We start from the raw sequence: 18493 nt of genomic DNA on the forward strand, positions 1-18493 counted from the left end.
TGAAGGCTACATCAGGGGGCAGAGCCTTTTCTTACAAAGCCCCACTGTTATGGAACAGCCTTCCAAGTAATGTTCGGGAATCAGACACAGTCTCAGCATTTAAGTCTAGGCTGAAAACACATCTGTTTAGTCAAGCCTTTTGTTAATGGTGTTTATGAGGTAAAGGAGTAGATCTGGAGGGTCCTCAGACATAGTGTTTTGGTAAACTGGGATGTATGGATGCTGTTAGTCCCCACTCGCTTGCTCACTCGAGTTTGTTGACGGTGTAGTGGCTGGCTGCTTTATGTCCCGGGGCTCCCTCATGCCTGTGTTACCTTCTGGCTCTCTCCTTTTAGTTATGCTGTCATAGTTAGTTGCCGGAGTCCCTGCTTGTACTCGGTGCAATATGTATACTGTTCCTACTTATTCAGGTGACATTGGGCATACCTAACCACCTGTATTTTCTTTCTCTCCCCCCCCCACCCCAAATCTGTCCCTCTGAGTTACATGGAGTCAACAGGAAATCTTTTGGTGGAGACGGTGGGGACCTCGACTGGCTATCGTAGCCTGCAGGGAATCGGCCGTCAGACGTTCTGTCGCATGTCCCAGACCCGGTGAAATGTAACTGAATTGTCTTGGCCAGGCCTAAGGGTCCCATCTGCATCTCATCATTGCTGAGGAGTGTGCTCCCATCACCCAATCAAGCATCCAGCCAGAGCAGGTCATGATATATTTTTTACCATATTAACATGCCATTGTGTGTTATGCCTGATGTAAAGACTCTCGTCTCTGCGAGCCTACCACACAGATTTAATACTTGTCATTTTTAGGGCATACCTAACAACGTGTTTTCTTTCTCTTCCCCCCCCCCCCATCTGTCCCTCTGAGTTACATGTTGATCCTGGGATTGAGATGCTGGCCTCTTCTGCCCCTCGGACCTGCTTGATCCATCCTGGTGCCCTGTGTCTGGTCGGAGTTTTATCGCCCCACTCCTGTGAAGGACGGCCCCATGAGGACAGTTGAGGGTTATACCTGTTAAAACTGTTAATATTATAGTCAGGCTGTCTGTTGTTGCCCAAATGAGGATGGGTTCCCTTTTGAGTCTGGTTCCTCTCGAGGTTTCTTCCTCATGTCGTCTGAGGGAGTTTTTCCTTGCCACCGTCGCCACAGGCTTGCTCATTGGGGATAGATTAGGGATAAAATTAGCTCATGTTTTAAGTCGTTCAAATTCTGTAAAGCTGCTTTGCGACAATGTTTATTGTTAAAAGCGCTGTACAAATAAACTTGATTTGATTTGATACTATATACAATTCTACTACAACGGCTGCGGCTACAAGCTCTCCCTACCTGTGCACGGTTTTTATGTTTTTTGTGTGTATTTTTGCGCGTTGTTCGTCTGTACCGGACTTCAATATCCACTACAACCGTATGGACTTACTGGACATTGGTTTCCAGCAGAAAATGACGGTTTGTAGCGATTTCCATCGCATGCATAACATTCCGGACGAGAAAAAAAAAAAACATTCCGGACGAGACCAGATTGCGAGACCAGCGGGGTCTCCGTGGATTGTTATCGGAAGCAAAGTGAAGGAGGCGGCGCCGGGAGCCGAAGCAAAAGCGAGGCTACAGGCAGAGCCGGCCTGTTGACTAAGCTCAGAAAACAGCTACTCAAACCTCCACTGCCAAGCCTCTACCTCTCCAATGCCAGATCCATGTAAACAACACGGACGATTTGGAATTACCTTATTCTATTCTATAATCGGCTGGTCAGTGCTATACTCAATACTTAAGTGACTTACCCATCCAGTGAGGATCATTTTCTTGTTTACAAGATGCCACATCTGAGTCGCTGACAAATCCTGAATTTCTGTAAAGAAAACTGTCCAGAGTTTTATAAGCACGCAGTGCTTCACCACTGAAAAGCGAGAGAAAGTTGATGAGGTAATCATACACGTCCGGGTATTCCTGGCAGTTCAAAATCCGGTCGTGAAAACTCCGTCTGGAAAGCCATGAGGGTCACAAATCTGTAGATTGTTTATTTTAGACATATATCTAGTTATCTGTTCATTAGAAAAATGAGCCGTGTAGTCCGTCGGTTGAAATTGATCCATTCTGTACACGAGTGCAGCAGTATTCAGCGGTGTTTTTGACCGACACGATGGCGGTTGTGTACTTTCCGGTCACGTGACTGCAAGATCTCTATAGTGGACCGTACCATTTTTAGTCACCGCAGCGCTAGAATGCGCTAGAGCAGGGTTTTTCAAAGTGTGGGAGAGTCAGCTCCCCCCTCCCCCCCCCGCAGAGAGCAAATAAACAGCGCCCCCCCTTACAATTTTTGTTGTTGCTATACTTACAGTAATGTTCCATTCGTATTTTAAAAAATGGGTGTTGTACATATTTTTATTTTTTTCTTTTACACATTTTAAACATCTGTGCTTTTTGAAAACATCTTTTTTTTACACATTTAAAACATATGAGCTTTATTAAAACATCTTTTTTTACACATTTTAAACATCTGTGCTTTTTGAAAACCTCTTTTTTTTTTTTTTTACACATTTTAAACATCTATGCTTTTTTTAAACATCTTGTTTTACACATTTTAAACATCTCATAGCATCATTAGCTAGCACCTCTTGGCAGACAACCCACTGTGGCAGTGGAGCATCTTCAGATCCAGTCCATGAAAATCCAAACTTGAAATAATCGTGGTCATACTTTCTTCTTTTTTTGCTTTGCCCAGACTCTGTCTCCTCACTCACTGTAACTTTAGGTGCCAAAAATCGATCCATTTTGTCTCTGGCAAAGGCTAGCTGAAGTTCGCTAAATGTCCGCAATAGTAACTTATTCTGGTTTATTTTTCCTCATGTTGCACCCCCCCCCCCCCCCGAAGAACTCTGGCGCCCCCTAGGGGAGGCGCGACCCACACTTTGAAAAGCCCTGCGCTAGAAGCAATAGCTTCTAGTCCACACCGTATTCAGTTGATTCATCAGATACGGTCCATGGGTTTGCAGCAATTTATACAGTCTATGGTTTGCAGCAGAAGACGTGCATTGGTAATGTTAGTTGCTAACCAACTTTTAGCCTGTTGAAAATGTGTTATTTTACAACTTTCATTTATTAAAGTGATTTGTTCTTTCAGCTCATGTCACATCTTTATACGTTGAATTACTTACCCACTGAGGCCAGAAGGCTACAGTGGATGGACGTTAATGTTAGTTAGCAAGATAAGCTAAGTCTCTATTTAAATCAAGCTTATTACAGTGTGGTATAAAAACGATTCTCATTTCAAAGGAGAAGAACTCCATATGTTTCCATTCTCATTTTATCATGAATAAATTGTGCCCTTCTGAAATTCATTTGGCACATAGGCCCATCCTGTGTGTGTGATTAGGCACAAGAAGTTCTGATGTAGGCCTACCCAAGCCTATGTAAAATTACAATCAGAACCTCTGGGGACTGGGGGCAACATAAAAAGAGCCAGGTAGTAGGCTAGCCTAGGCAAAATAGCCTAGTACATGGATGTTTTCTATTGTTTTTACTTACATTCCTTTTGTATTATTTTTAAGATAGTCATAGTTTCATCTGAGTACCCTGTTTGATTTTATTCACAGAGACAGTAGGCCAAACATGAGGAAAAGAAAAGGGCCAGACATCAGGCATTTATTTTGGTGCTAAAAGAGTAAGTAGTACATATTAGCACTAAGATCTACAGACAATTACAGTACAAGTGTAGGTGCAGTTAGGTTTTATACACTGTTCATGTGAATAAAGAAAATGGGTTCCCAGCAGACAGGAGAGGCACAGCAGGACGAAAGAGAGCAAGACATTCAGCAGGACTGTTCTGCATGTGTGTATATACTGTATGTGACTCATTTGTAGTGTTGATACCCAGTTTGTTCTGACAAAGAAGGTTATCAGGTTGTACTGCTGTTTTTCTTCTGTGGTAGTACTGTATGGTTTGTCATGCTTCTTAATGACATTAAAAATTATTGTTCAGAGTTATTGTGTTGAGTTACTGACACCGACTTCCATAGACGAGACGGGACAAGACCGGGGGGCGATTGATATGATAGTGGACCATGATGGTACCCCCCAATTATGGTGGGGTAATTCACACTCTGAACGAAAGAAGGAGGCTACCAGAAAGGCATCACTCCATACGATTTTACTTTCACTACAACATTACTTTGAACAGACTATCAAAAAATTGCAAGGTGATATGATAAAGTAAGGCACAGTTTACTTACAGTCGTTTTTTTTTTTTTTTTGAAAAAACGATGCAATCATTTTCTGCCTTTTGGCACCCTTCATCATGCCGTGTTGGGGTCCTGAACTAGGAGGAACTGTCCCTGATATGCCTGTCAAACTTGTTGTGGGTAACCATAGCAACCAAGCTCGAGCTCGCAACCCGTGCAGTCTGCGCAGTTGCAACTATGTATATACTGCTGTGGACCTCAATAAACCGAATGGTAATTAGTCTTTTGATTTTCCCGTGAGGTTTGCCTTATGCAAGGAAACACAGCATAGACGCTTTTTCCTCCCTATAAGTGGGGGGGACCGAACGAGGTGAATTTAAATCTGGGTGGGACAAATCCCCCCCGTCCCCCCCTCTATCTGCGCCCGTCAATTTCAGCTCCTTTGTATTTATGCTATTTGTAAAGAGAACACATCCGAGTGCTTGTTTCGTTTCCCTGCAGTCTTGACGCACTGAGATTGTTTCTTGTTTTCAACGCGTTTATTATATTTTCCTCCAGGAAGCTCTTCGCAACATGGTTGCTTGAATGAGCTGCTAAACTGTCATTTTAATGAGAACACAGATCAACAAAGCAACTTTGTTTTATTTTAAAAAAAAAAGTGCCAGGCACCATTGGAATATCTCGCTGCGAAACGTGTTCGGTGCATAAAAGACCTTTACTTCAGCCCAGACTGCTCAACGACACCGACAGACTGCTCCAAGTGCAGCCATATTCAAAACAAGCAACAGATCTATGTCAGTTATCTACGTTATGCAAAAACACTCTTTAGCCAACAACACTTAGGCTATTACATGGCCAAAACAGAGAATAGCCGCGGATGCGCACTTGCGCGCCTGAAGACACACTATAGACGGCGAACCACTGTTGAGCGCTTATTGTTTCATGATTAACAACCACCACCACACCCCACCCCGCTTTTTTTGACAAATCGCACCCTGACTACATGCTTTGCTGTACAATTAAATTAGGCTAAGACATTATAATGCTGACTCGTTTTCAGAATAGTGGAAGTCATAATTTTTCTCCCCCCGTTTCTGCGTCCCTGGATAGACACAGCGCCCTTAGCATTTGCCTATATTGCCTATGCCACGGGCCAGCTCTGAATTACATGCCAATTAAAATGTTTCAAGCATTTTTCTATTTTAATTTTGATAATTATGGCCAACAGCACAAAAAAATCTCATGAGAGAATATTTAATTTTGAGTCTGAGGGGTTTTTTTTTAATAAAAAGTAAAAAATAAATCTGTCTAGTTCAGTACATGTTCAACAAGCATATGGGCATACTGATCAGGTGTAATAATCAGACTTTTGACCATATAATGAAGTTAATTAGGCCTGTTATAATGTATTAGCACACAGACTGCAATTTGTCTTAAAGGTGCCCTTCCACCAAAAACGTTTAATACTGTCTCTTTTTGAAATACCATAGTTCACTCCGAGTTGCATATGCATGCGAAAACGTAATTCTACTCCCATTCCCTGTATCAGCTTATGAAAGAAAATAGTCGGAAAAACGAGCGAATCTGAAAAAGCCCTACGAACTTGCGTCACTTCGAAAATTAGTATTCATGGCCTCGCCCACCTTGGCTTGCGACCGCCCACGGGAAGAAAGTTCGGATTTAAGCACGAGGAGAGATAGCAGAGCCCATCTCGTCAGTAGCTAACGAAGAGGACCTAACAGCAAGTTGAAAACATGTCTGAACAAGTTCGTGCCTGTGTTATTTGTGGCAGTAAGACATCAATGTTGCATTTCTTGCCCAAGATAGAAGAGCTGAAGAAGAAATGGTTGGAATTTACCTTTGGAACACCACCAGCGAAGTATAATGCAGCGTTAGTACTGTGTTCTGATCATTTCAACCACAGTGACTTTTCAAACTTCGGTGCCTTCAGTACTGGTTTTGCTTCGAGGTTGTTTTTAATACCTGGATCTGTGCCGTCAAGATGATCGACCACCAGCTCACAAGCTGTACTGTAAGTAAAACATGAACTTTTTGTTCGAAGGTTTTTGTCACAAAATAGCATGTTCATATTCTCCATGTTAGCATGCATGACATGGTCACAAGCTAGGCAGGGATGAGAGTTTTCCGCTTTTTCTGAGTAAAAAACGACCTTTTTATATTATGCCAAATCCGTTGAGAATTTTTTTTTTTTTTTATTAATTTTGGGGGGTTGGGGTATGTTCCTTCATGCTGTTCAAACTTTATTAACTCCAACGATGTTTACACATTATTTGTAAGCAGGGCCGTCGACAGGGGGGGACAACCGGGTATTTTGTCCCGGGCCCAGGCATGAGGGGGGGCCCAGAACTGGTCCCTCATGAAGATGCCATTAATCATTCTGTTTCATTTCAAAATGTGTTGATTTGGGGGAGAAAAATGTGCTATGTTTGCATTCAATGAATGATTTCTGGTTCTTTTGCCTTTATTGTCTTCGAAAATAGATTCAAGAACCCACCTACCACCCCTAATGCAGAAATGGTTTGGTCTTTGATTAAGGCGCCAAATAACATGGCACTATTCCATCATAACGCTTCGACAATAAGCGTGCGAGCCCGTTTGCCAACATGCACAAGTCAGGAGCAAAGAAAAGAAAAGAGAAAAAGAGATGAAGAAGCCAAGAGCCTCAGGGGCTCACTGCATAGATATTTTAGAAAAGATTCAGATGATGCAGTGGGGCAGCTGAGCCAGGTAAGAGACACAACTTTTTTCCAGCCCTGTAATGTAACCCCAGCACGCGCGATGTGCCATTCATAATTATAAAGTAGGGGATAGCAGGGTACACTGAGTGAACACTGAAATGCACAGGGCATTGAATTATTTCATAAACATATCGGTTTAATAACACTGTGTTGCATATATCTCAACGAAGCAAAGAATAGCACATTGGCCCGCAATCATATCCAAACGTTTTAGGCACGCTTGCTGAGCTGCGCTGAGCTGGACTCCGGTTAGCTGAAAGCCCGTGGAACGCTGCCTCTTGTTAATTAAACCTTATTTTGTTGGAAATCATCCCGTGTAGATACGACGGCATGTGAAATTGCCAGCTAGATAGAGTTTACTGTAACGAATGGGCTATAAATGGGGTGTTTTGAGGTTAGTCTGTTGCAAAACATTAAACTTTCGCTTAGACTGGATACTCTTCAAACAATTCCCTTGCTCAAGTGAAAAATGATAGGCCTGTATGAAAAGCGCAATTAATGAAAGTAGCCTAATAAGCCCTAAATGAATAAAACAACCTCTGTTTTATTGTTGTTGCTTACACGTTAAGATTTTGAAATCTTCTCGGTCCAGTTCTATATCCAGGGAACGTTGTAATCCTTTTGGTTTATCCGTAATAAACGTGTCAGCCCCCAGGTCAGATAGGCTAATGTTACGTGGTTCGGAGGGTGTCAATTTTTTTTTGTAACATTATAAATCGAGTACGGAAAGGACGTTTATGAAAAACAAGACAAAAAATACACTGAAAAACTCACTGTACACATCACTAGTGGCACACACGGACTGGCCATCGGGAGTAGCGGGAGTTTTCCCGGTGGGCCGGCGGAGAAAAAAAAAAAAACAGTTGCGCGCTGGCCTTTAATATGATAAGCAATGTTAACAGTTTCTTAAAGAAACTGTTAACATTGCTTATCATATTAAAGGCCAGCGCGCAACTGTTTTTTTTTTCTCCGCCGGCCCACGCTGAATCACCGGCCCACCGGGAAAACTCCCGCTACTCCCAATGGCCAGTCCGTGTGTGACTAGTGGTGATGCTTCTATGTTCAGATTTTGGGAAAGCCATAACTCCGTTCTCATTGAGGCCCAGTTCCATCCCGTAAACAATCATTTTGGTTTATCAACTATCTGTGCTCAAACATGTCACAGGAGAGGCTCAATGGGCTGGCTATGCTCTCTATAGAGCACGAACTTGCAAAGAAGCTGGACTTCAATTACCTTATTGACGACTTTGCCACAGCAAAAGTCCGGCGCATTGCATTTCGCACCTGAATAGTTGCAGACTAAGGAAATGTTCAAACTGTAAAATATGTTGAAATAAAATGGTTGACTGTTATAATGGGCTTGGAATACCTGTTATTTAAGGGTTGGAGTGAATGGAGACTGTGAAAAGAGGTGTTGGGTGTGGGTGGTTGCTGTGTGGCGATGTGCGTGCGCGCGTATGTGTGTGTGTGCCCACTCAGATTATTTTGTCCCGGGCCCAGCCAAAGCTGTCAACGGCCCTGTTTGTAAGTTGCCATCTTTAGTCTCGTTTAAATCTCGTTGAATGTGATGTAAAATTCGTGTTATCTACATTGTTATTCGTCAAAACATCGATGTCGAGACCATAATAGCCAATCAAAGCAGTTTTTACAAAAAGACACCAACATCCGCTTGTTCTGACCCACTGGAGGTAGCGTCACAGTGCTGTTAGCTAATCAGAGGTAACATGTTTACATGTCATGAATATTAATGAGTAAGAGCTGAAATCCTGTCGTTCTCCTGCCACCCGCTCCTCCACCAAACTAGAACAGCCTGAAACAGGAGAACCACAGCATTTTTCACCAAAACCGGCTCACAGGGCATTCATTCATACTAGAGACCACCGCACAATTAATGAAAAAACGATGCAATGAGACCTTTAAAAGTAACAATTCTACACTTCCTGATGGCTTCTGTACCTTGTTAGTGCTTTGCATAAGTGACACATTTTATATACACTTACTGTATACTCTATGTTTAAATCAATAAATTAAAAACCCAAATCCAGAGTTTTGCATCATTTTATTAAAAATAGTCAGTGTGCATAAAATGTACATCACATCAGGGCACTGGATTCTGTACAGTCCACACGCCACAGTCACAGGTCTCCTGATCAAACTGAGGTGTCCAGTGTATGTGTGTGTTAGTGTCCCTGCTCTGTCTGTAGATGTGGAGGGAGACTGAGGCCTTTCTCCTGAGCGTGGCATCTCCAGTGCTCATCATCCGAGTCATGAGTGAGGTAACGGCAACCCAGATGCTGCTCAAACTGACGCAGGTCACACCACAGTTGGAAGTTCTGTAGGCACACATGCACATGAAAACATATTTACAAATTATATTACTGCATCATTTTCTTTCTTTCGTTCTGATTCAGCCCAAGTTTTGTTTTTTCAGCCTTTTAGCTTTCTTGTTGGACTCGTTGTTGGAAGTAGAAGATCCTCCACAAGTGGGTGCTGCTGTATAACTGAATCCTGGCAATATTTTATCCTCTTCAATAGTCTTCTCTCTGTCGTTTTGGCTTTTATAAGCACAAAATCAAGCACTGCACATGGATTGAAAGCACAACAATGTTTTATAAGTGTGAGGGATTTTAAGGGTTAAAACACTTTACCCTGATTAACTAGAATCACAATCATCTTGTGCCATGGTACTCATAGTGTGATCCCTGAAGCAGAGCCAGATGATCCGTGATTTGTTTTAATATTAGTATAATTCGGTACAGCTGAGGTCTGTAAATTATTTTTTCCTCTTTTACAGGATCCAAAAAGTTAAACAACTCCTGATCTTGTGCATCACATAAAAATATGTGCGGATGTATAGGATCTTAGGATTTACTATCATCAGCTTGCCTCGCCTCCACCCCCCATACTGAGACCAGGATTAAAGAAAATAAAAGAAAAGAAAATAAAAATAAAAAAGCTCTGGAAGGTTAGCACCATTTGATTTACACAACATGCCTACCACTTTAAAAGTGAAAATTGTTGTGTTATTGTGACACAAACAATAAAGATGAAAAAACAAATCTGGAGTGTGCATAGGTATTCACCCCCTTTTATATGAAACCCCTAAATAAGAGCTGGTCCAACCAATTCACTTCACAAGTCACATAATTAGTTGATTAAGATTCACCTGTGTGCAATCAAAGTGTCACATGATCTGTCCCATGACATCTATATAAATCCACCTGTTCTGGAAGGACCTTGACTCTGCTACAGTACTAAGCAAACAACATGAAAACCAAGGAACACTCCAAACAGGTCAGAGACAAAGTTGTGAAATCAGTATAGGTCAGGGTTGGGTTATAAAAAAAATATCCCAAACTTTGAATATCCCATGGAGCACCATTAAATCCATTATAAGAACATGGAAAGAATATGTCACCACTACAAACCTGACAAGAGAATGGTGGTGTAGTGGTTAGCACTGTCGCCTCACAGCAAGAAGGTCCTGGGTTCGAGCCCAGTGGCCAGTGAGGGCCTTTCTGTGTGGAGTTTGCATGTTCTCCCCATGTCAGCGTGGGTTTCCTCCGGGTGCTCTGGTTTCCCCCACAGTTCAAAGACATGCAGTTAGGTTAACATGGGGCGGCCTTGGGCCAAAGTGCCCTTGAGCAAGATACTTAACCCCTGACTGCTCCCCGGGTGCTGTAGTGTGGCTGCCCACTGCTCTGGGTGTGCGCGCACGCGTGTGTTCACTGCTTCAGATGGGTTAAATGCAGAGGATGAATCTCACTGTGCTTGAAGTGTGCATGTGACAAATAAAGGTTTCTTCTTTCTGCTTCTTCTTCTTCTTGAAAGAGAAGGCCACCCGCCAAAGTTCACAGACCAGACAAAGAGGGCATTTGATGCAACAAAGACACCAAAGATAACACTGAAGGAGCTTCAAAGACCCACAGTGTAGATGGGAGTATCTGTCCATAGAACCACTTTAAGCCATACACTCCACAGAATGGGGCTTTATAGAAACGGGGCCAGAAAAAAGCCATTGCTTAAGAAAACACGTTTGGAGTTTGCCCAACAACATGTGGCAGACTCCCCAAACACATGAAAGATGATTATCTGGTCAGATGAGACTAAACTTGATCATTTTGGCCATCATGGGAAATGCTATGTGTGTCACAAACCCAACACCCTGAGAATACCATTCCCACAGTGAAGCATGGTGGTGGCAGCATCATGCTGTGGGGATATTTTTCATCTGCAGGGACAGGAAAGCTGGTCAGGACTGAAGGAAAGGTGGATGGCACTAAATACAGGGCAATTCTGAAGGAAAACCTGTTTGAGTCAGCCAGAGGTTTGAGACTTGGACGAAGGTTCACATTCCAGCAGGACAATGACCCTAAACATACCGCTAAAGCTACATTGGAGTGGTTTAAAGGGAAACATTTAAATGTCTTGGAATGGCCTTGTCAAAGCCCAGATCTTAATCCAATTGAGAATCTGTGGTCAGACTTGAAGATTGCTGTTCACCAGCGGAACCCATCTAACTTGAAGGCGCTGGAGCAGTTTTGCCTTGAGGAATGGGCAAAAATCCCAGTGGCTAGATGTGCTAAGCTAATAGAGACATACCCCCAGAGACTTGCAGCTATAATTGCAGCAAAAGGTGGCTCTACAAAGTACTGGCTTTGGGGGAGGGGGGTGAATACATATGCACACTCCAGATTTCAGGGGGGGGGGGGGGGGTCATCTTAATTAACATTTGTGTCACAATTTAAAAAAAAAAATACAAAAAAAGCCTTTAAAGTTGAAGGCATGTTGAGTAAATCAAATGGTACTAACCTCCCCAAAAATCCATTTTAATTCCAGCTTCTAATGTGACAAAACAGGACAAACACCAAGGGGGATGAATACTTTTGCAAGACACCGTATCTTATCTTTTCTAAATTAAGACCAGGAACATCCATAGTGCTACAGATTCCAGTGTTTTCCTGGTTTAATACTTAAATAACAAGAGCTTGAGAATCGGTATCTGAGTGGTGGTGTGGCGTAAACACAATAGAATAGTTTCCATTTCAGACTGATAATTAAAATAATAATAATAAAAACCATCTGATTATAATATAGCACAGATTTCCATGGCTACCTGCATAACAAGGAAGCGTGTGGTGCGTTCAGGAAGACGTCCGTTCTCGTTGGACAGAATCATCTCCAGCATGTCGCTATGGAGCTTCTCCATGATGACAAAAGTCCGTTCAGGTGTCTCAAACATGCCTTCAAGTACAATGACTCCAGGATGGGACAGACTCTGGACACACACACAGCATTAACAAGGCAATATAGCAATCATTTTCTGAAACTAATTCCACTATAAAGAACACACTCATTCAACAGACCTGCAGTATTGCCACCTCATTTTTGCTGTCTCTCCTGCTTGGCCGGGAAGCGAGTTTTATCAATGACCTTAATGGCTACTGGTCGTCCCGTCTGCCTGTGAGTACCTGCACACAAACCCAACTCTCTGTACATGGCCAGCTCTTAATGGACTAACAGTGTAGATTACTTATCACTCTGAATGAACACCTTACCTCCGTACACCACTCCAAACTGACCTGATCCCAACACTTCATCAGAGAAAACCTGATACAGCAAACTAATATCCTGAGAAACACCCATGACAGTGTTAGCCCACACAGAATACAGGTATTTCCTGCAACAGCTGTATGAGAATAAATACTCACCTGGATTTCTTCACTGATGGCTCGATCATCTAGATAAATAACAAACAGCAAAACTTTATTCTCAAGGAATTTTTCTGTTCTCACTCATTACATTCACCAATCCTTACATTTCAGTGATTAATGCACACTGTGCTTTCCTCTATAAATATGGATCAAAAAGATTTATATTAAAAAAAAAAAAAACTCATACAGGAGATATAGTGGCCCTAAAGTGTGAAAGTGGACTTATAAACTATCATTTAATTCTAATCTGATTTGCGTATTTAGTAGTTTTCAATACTTTTGCATCATTTCATTTACAGAACATGCCTACAACTTTGAAGATGTGATTTTTTTTTTTTTTAAATTGTGAAGCAAACAACAAATCGCCAGATTTGACCTAGACACAGAAACGCTGTGTCCAGGTCCACTGCCGCTGTTTCCCAAATGCAGCAAATTCCAATCTTGGACACCACTACTCTCAACCAGTCAGAAAGAAGAAAACAATCTTTCTTCCAGTCATATCTGGCGGGCGTTTAAACTGTTGAAGATGGGCGGGGGGGGGGTCAGAGACGCTCAACACACCATTTGAAAGTTGGGAGCACTTCAAAGGGGTTTTTAGTGTGTGGTGCAAAACAATGGTCACCTTTTTACTGTGAAGAATTCCAGAACTGTTGAAAAAGCTAATAAGAACATCAGGCCTGGACAGCCACTGTACGATGCCAAGTTTACGTACTCCTACGTGCGCTTTGAGTGCAAACACCTTTGACGACCTTTACTTAGCTGATGTACACTAAGGCCGGTAGCATACAGGGCCCTTGGCCCATTTTTTATTGATATTAATGTAAGATCAGTACATGAATAAATATATACATGTGTCAAAATTATGGCTCTCTTCGAGTATGGACGTGGAAGGATTTTTCTTTTCGTTTACATGAATGTGCATACACAAATAGACCGTCATACTTGAATAAAGTACATAAGCACATGTATGCACACATCAGTGCAGAAATTTAGTGCCACAGCACAACTTGACACGTATTGGTGTCCTGCAGATGTTCTATATATCTCATCTCATTATCTCTAGCCGCTTTATCCTTCTACAGGGTCGCAGGCAAGCTGGAGCCTATCCCAGCTGACTACGGGCGAAAGGCGGGGTACACCCTGGACAAGTCGCCAGGTCATCACAGGGCTGACACATAGACACAGACAACCAGTCACACTCACATTCATACCTACGGTCAATTTAGAGTCACCAGTTAACCTAACCTGCATGTCTTTGGACTGTGGGGGAAACCGGAGCACCCGGAGGAAACCCACGCGGACACGGGGAGAACATGCAAACTCCACACAGAAAGGCCCTCGCCAGCCCCGGGGCTCGAACCCAGGACCTTCTTGCTGTGAGGCGACAGCGCTAACCACTGTTCTATATATGTAATTTTTTTTTTTAATCTATGCACTATATACCGGCATATTTTACAACAAGCTATAGTTTCCTAATTAACCATTTTTTGAGGAGAAAGCATGCCCGGTACCCGCAAGTAAGAACATTATTTTAGGGAAACAGCGGCGGTGCCTGCAAGTAATATATTTAATTTAGGGAAACAGCGGCGGTGTCCTTAGCCTCAGCCAAACAGAAAACTTCAACATGCATAACTATTCACCCCCCTAATGTCAGTACTTTGTAGAGCCACTTTTGGTGCAATTATAGCTGCAAGTCATTTGGATAAGTCTCTATGAGCTTGCCACATCTAGCCACTGGGATTTTTGCCCATTCCTCAAGGCAAAACTGCTCCAGCTCCTTCAAGTTGGATGGGCTCCACTGGTGAACAGCAATCTTCAAGTCTGACCACAGATTCTCAATTGGATTGGGGTCTGGGCTTTGACTAGGCCATTCCAACACATTTAAATGTTTCCCTTTAAACCACTCCAGTGTAGCCTTAACAGTACGGTATATTTAGGGTCATTGTCCTGCCAGAACTTGAGCCTTCGTCCAAGTCTCAAACCTCTGGCCGACTCAAACAGGTTTTCCTCCAGAATTGCCCTGTATTTAGTGCCATCCATGTTTCCTTCAGTCCTGACCAGCTTTCCTGTCCCTGCAGATGAAAAATATCCCCACAGCATGATGCTGCCACCACCATGCTTCACTGTAGGAATGGTGTTCTCAGGGTGTTGAGTTTGCGCCACACATGGCATTTCCCGTGATGGCCAAAATGATCAAGTTTAGTCTCATCTGAGCAGAGAATCTTCTTCCATGTGTTTGGGGAGTCCGCTACATGCTGTTGGGCAAACTCCAAACGTGTTTTCTTAAGCAATGACTTTTTTCTAGCCACTCTTCCATGAAGCCCCATTCTGTGGAATGTACGACTTATTGGGATTCTATGGATAGATATTCCAGTCTCTGCTGTGGAACTCTGCAGCTCCTTCAGGGTGACCTTTGGTCTCTGTGCTGCCCCTCTGATTAATGCCCTCTTTGCCTGGTCCATGAGTTGTGGTGGGCAGCCCTCTCTTGGCAGGTTTGTTGTGGTACCATGTTCTTTCCATTTGATGATGATGGATTTGATGGTGCTCCGGGGTATCAAAGATTTGGATTTTTTTTTTTTAAGAACTCAACCCTGACTTGTACCTCAACAACTTTGTCCCTGACTTGTTAGGAGAGCTCCTTAGTCTTCATGGTGTTATTTGGATAGTGGTGCCTCTTGCTTAGTGGTGTTGCAGCCTCTGGGGCCTTTCAGAAAAGGTGTATTATATACAACCCCGATTCCAAAAAAGTTGGGACAAAGTACAAATTGCAAATAAAAACGGAATGCAATAATTTACAAATCTCAAAAACTGATATTGTATTCACAATAGAACATAGACAACATATCAAATGTCGAAAGTGAGACATTTTGAAATTTCATGCCAAATATTGGCTCATTTGAAATTTCATGACACCAACACATCTCAAAAAAGTTGGGACAGGGACAATAAGAGGCTGGAAAAGTTAAAAGGTACAAAAAAGGAACAGCTGGAAGACCAAATTGCAACTCATTAGGTCAATTGGCAATAGGTCATTAACATGACTGGGTATAAAAAGAGCATCTTGGAGTTACAGCGGCTCTCAGAAGTAAAGATGGGAAGAGGATCACCAGTCCCCCTAATTCTGCGCTGACAAATAGTGGAGCAATATCAGAAAGGAGTTCGACAGTGTAAAATTGCAAAGAGTTTGAACATATCATCTACAGTGCATAATATCATCAAAAGATTCAGAGAATCTGGAAGTATCGCTGTGCGTAAGGGTCAAGGCCGGAAAACCATACTGGGTGCCCATGATCTTCGGGCCCTTAGACGGCACTGCATCACATACAGGCATGCTTCTGTTTTGGAAATCACAAAATGGGCTAGGAATATTTCCAGAGAACATTATCTGTGAACACAATTCACCGTGCCATCCACCGTTGCCAGCAAAAACTCTATAGTTCAAAGAAGAAGCCGTATCTAAACATGATCCAGAAGCGCAGACGTCTTCTCTGGGCCAAGGCTCATTTAAAATGGACTGTGGCAAAGTGGAAAACTGTTCTGTGGTCAGACGAATCAAAATTTGAAGTTCTTTATGGAAATCAGGGACATCGTGTCATTCGGACTAAAGAGGAGAAGGACGACCCAAGTTGTTATTAGCGCTCAGTTCAGAAGCCTGCATCTCTGATGGTATGGGGTTGCATTAGTGCATGTGGCATGGGCAGCTTACACATCTGGAAAGACACCATCAATGCTGAAAGGTATATCCAGGTTCTAGAGCAACATATGCTCCCATCCAGACGACGTCTCTTTCAGGGAAGACCTTGCATTTTCCAACATGACAATGCCAAACCACATACTGCATCAATTACAGCATCATGGCTGCGTAGAAGAAGGGTCCGGGTACTGAACTGGCCAGCCTGCAGTCCAGATCTTTCACCCATAGAAAACATTTGGCGCATCATAAAACGGAAGATATGACAAAAAAGACAATGGTAAACATGGCCTTATCCCAACTTTTTTGAGATGTGGTGTTGTCATGAAATTCAAAATCACCTAATTTTTCTCTTTAAATGATACATTTTCAGTTTAAACATTTGATGTGTCATCTATGTTCTATTCTGAATAAAATATGGAATTTTGAAACTTCCACATCATTGCATTCCGTTTTTATTTACAATTTGTACTTTGTCCGAACTTTTTTGGCATTGAGGTTGAACCAACAGATTATGTGACACTTGATCTGTTGGTATATAATACACAGGTGGACTTTATTTCACTAATTATGTGACTTATTAAAGTAATTGGTTGCACCAGAACTTTTTAGGGGCTTCATAGCAAATGGGGAGAATATATATGTACATGCCAATTTTCAGTTTATTTTTTATTTATATTTTTTCTTCATTTCACTTCACCAAGTTAGACTATTTTGTGAAGAACCATTACATAAAATTCAATTAAAAAAACATTTAAATTACAGGTTGTAATGAAACAAAATGGGTAAAAAGCCGGGGGGGGGGGGGGGGGAATAATTTTGCAAGCCACTTTAATAAGTAAGGAAAGATACACTTTGGGGCATGCTGTAATAGGAAAATAATCAATGACAGGCTGGTGTAACTGTTACAGCTCTGAATTTGACCCACACCCCAAACAACAGCACTTACCTCTTACCACAAAAATGTTTCAACAATTACATTTTTAATTATTAAAGAATGGCACGTCATGCTTTTTAACTGTTACTCTAGTTAGAAACAAGTTACTTCCTGCTAGCACTTGTATTGTAGGTGTTAGAGTCACTCCTTCACCAGCCTCTCTTTTTTCAGCTTGTGCAAGAGAAACCACAAAGTGTAACATCCTCTGGCTTGTAGACTTGTTGGAACATTTGCTGACCATTACAAAGCTCTGACACAAACCCTAACAGAAAATTTCACGTTTTTCTTTGATAACTAACAAAGTCTTAGGTTTTGTAGAGTATCCACCATACAAGTCTCTGTGAAAGAGCTGTTACTATAATACTAGTGTAAAAGAATGATTGCATTAAATATAAAGATATTGCACTTGAATTACAGCCAGAGCTGCTGTTATGGAAAAGTAAGCAACACCCTTATGACCAGTCAGATTTAAAAATTTAACGGTACTGTCGTCCAAGAGTATTTTTTTTTTAATTTACTTGTTTGCGCCATTAAACCTTGCAGCACCTGTGCAGAACTAAAGAAGCAAACATGTCTCGGTTGCTTGACTGCATTTGGGTTAAAGTGGAAAGTGCTCTAATTTTTATTTTTTGTAAAGGTTTTAATTTCGGGTGTAATATTATGGGACATTTAGGAATACCTGGAATAAGTTCGTATAAACAATTTGCGTGTGTGTGTGGGTGGGTGGGTGTGAGAGAGAGAGAGAGAGAGACCTGCAGGCCCTGCTGTGCTGAGGCCAATGCTCTGTAAAGGCATGAGCGCGAGTCTGATGGCCGACTCCCAGGCTGCTCCTTCTGTATTTGCGAACACACAGTAGACCACAGAACTCGTCAGCAGCTCAAAGGAATGACCAGCGTCATCTGACTGCACAGTAACAGTGAGCTGAGATGAACCTCGAACCTGCAGCACTTCAGACAGAGGCAGCTCCTGTACAGCAAGGAGGAAGGATTAGGAACAATGTGTGACAGCTTATGAGAGCCAAACACAGAACATTTACATTTTTAAAGATGCCATATGAGATAAACAACAAATTATTTTTTATATTTATATATAAGTGGACATACTAAAAAGGATGTACTAAAAAGGATATGTTAGATTTTTGCGAAGTGAGGAAGAGAACACCTGGGTGGGGGGGGGCATGATGTTATAGGAAAATTATCGAAGGCGGAGTGGTGTGT

At 42.2% G+C, this 18493-nt stretch overlaps 1 protein-coding gene and 1 long non-coding RNA gene across 2 annotated transcripts in view; both read right to left on the reverse strand.

Moving 5' to 3' along the window:
- LOC132885354 (serine/threonine-protein kinase D1-like) overlaps positions 1 to 12176 on the reverse strand; it is a 168045-nt gene extending 155869 nt beyond the window's left edge. Inside the window, exon 1 of the mRNA XM_060919967.1 lies at positions 12051 to 12176. Coding sequence (XP_060775950.1) covers positions 12051 to 12176 — 126 coding nt within the window. The remainder of the gene's footprint in view (positions 1 to 12050) is intronic.
- A 155-nt stretch (positions 12177 to 12331) lies between these two features.
- On the reverse strand, positions 12332 to 18142 carry LOC132889214 (uncharacterized). Its single transcript, XR_009655023.1, has 3 exons — positions 18029 to 18142; positions 12646 to 12674; positions 12332 to 12565 (listed from the first exon to the last, which is right to left on the reverse strand). It is a non-coding gene; the product is annotated as an uncharacterized LOC132889214 (long non-coding RNA).
- Positions 18143 to 18493: the final 351 nt, after the last annotated feature.

Source organism: Neoarius graeffei, chromosome 1 (assembly GCF_027579695.1).
Source record: "Neoarius graeffei isolate fNeoGra1 chromosome 1, fNeoGra1.pri, whole genome shotgun sequence".
Taxonomy (NCBI): domain Eukaryota; kingdom Metazoa; phylum Chordata; class Actinopteri; order Siluriformes; family Ariidae; genus Neoarius; species Neoarius graeffei.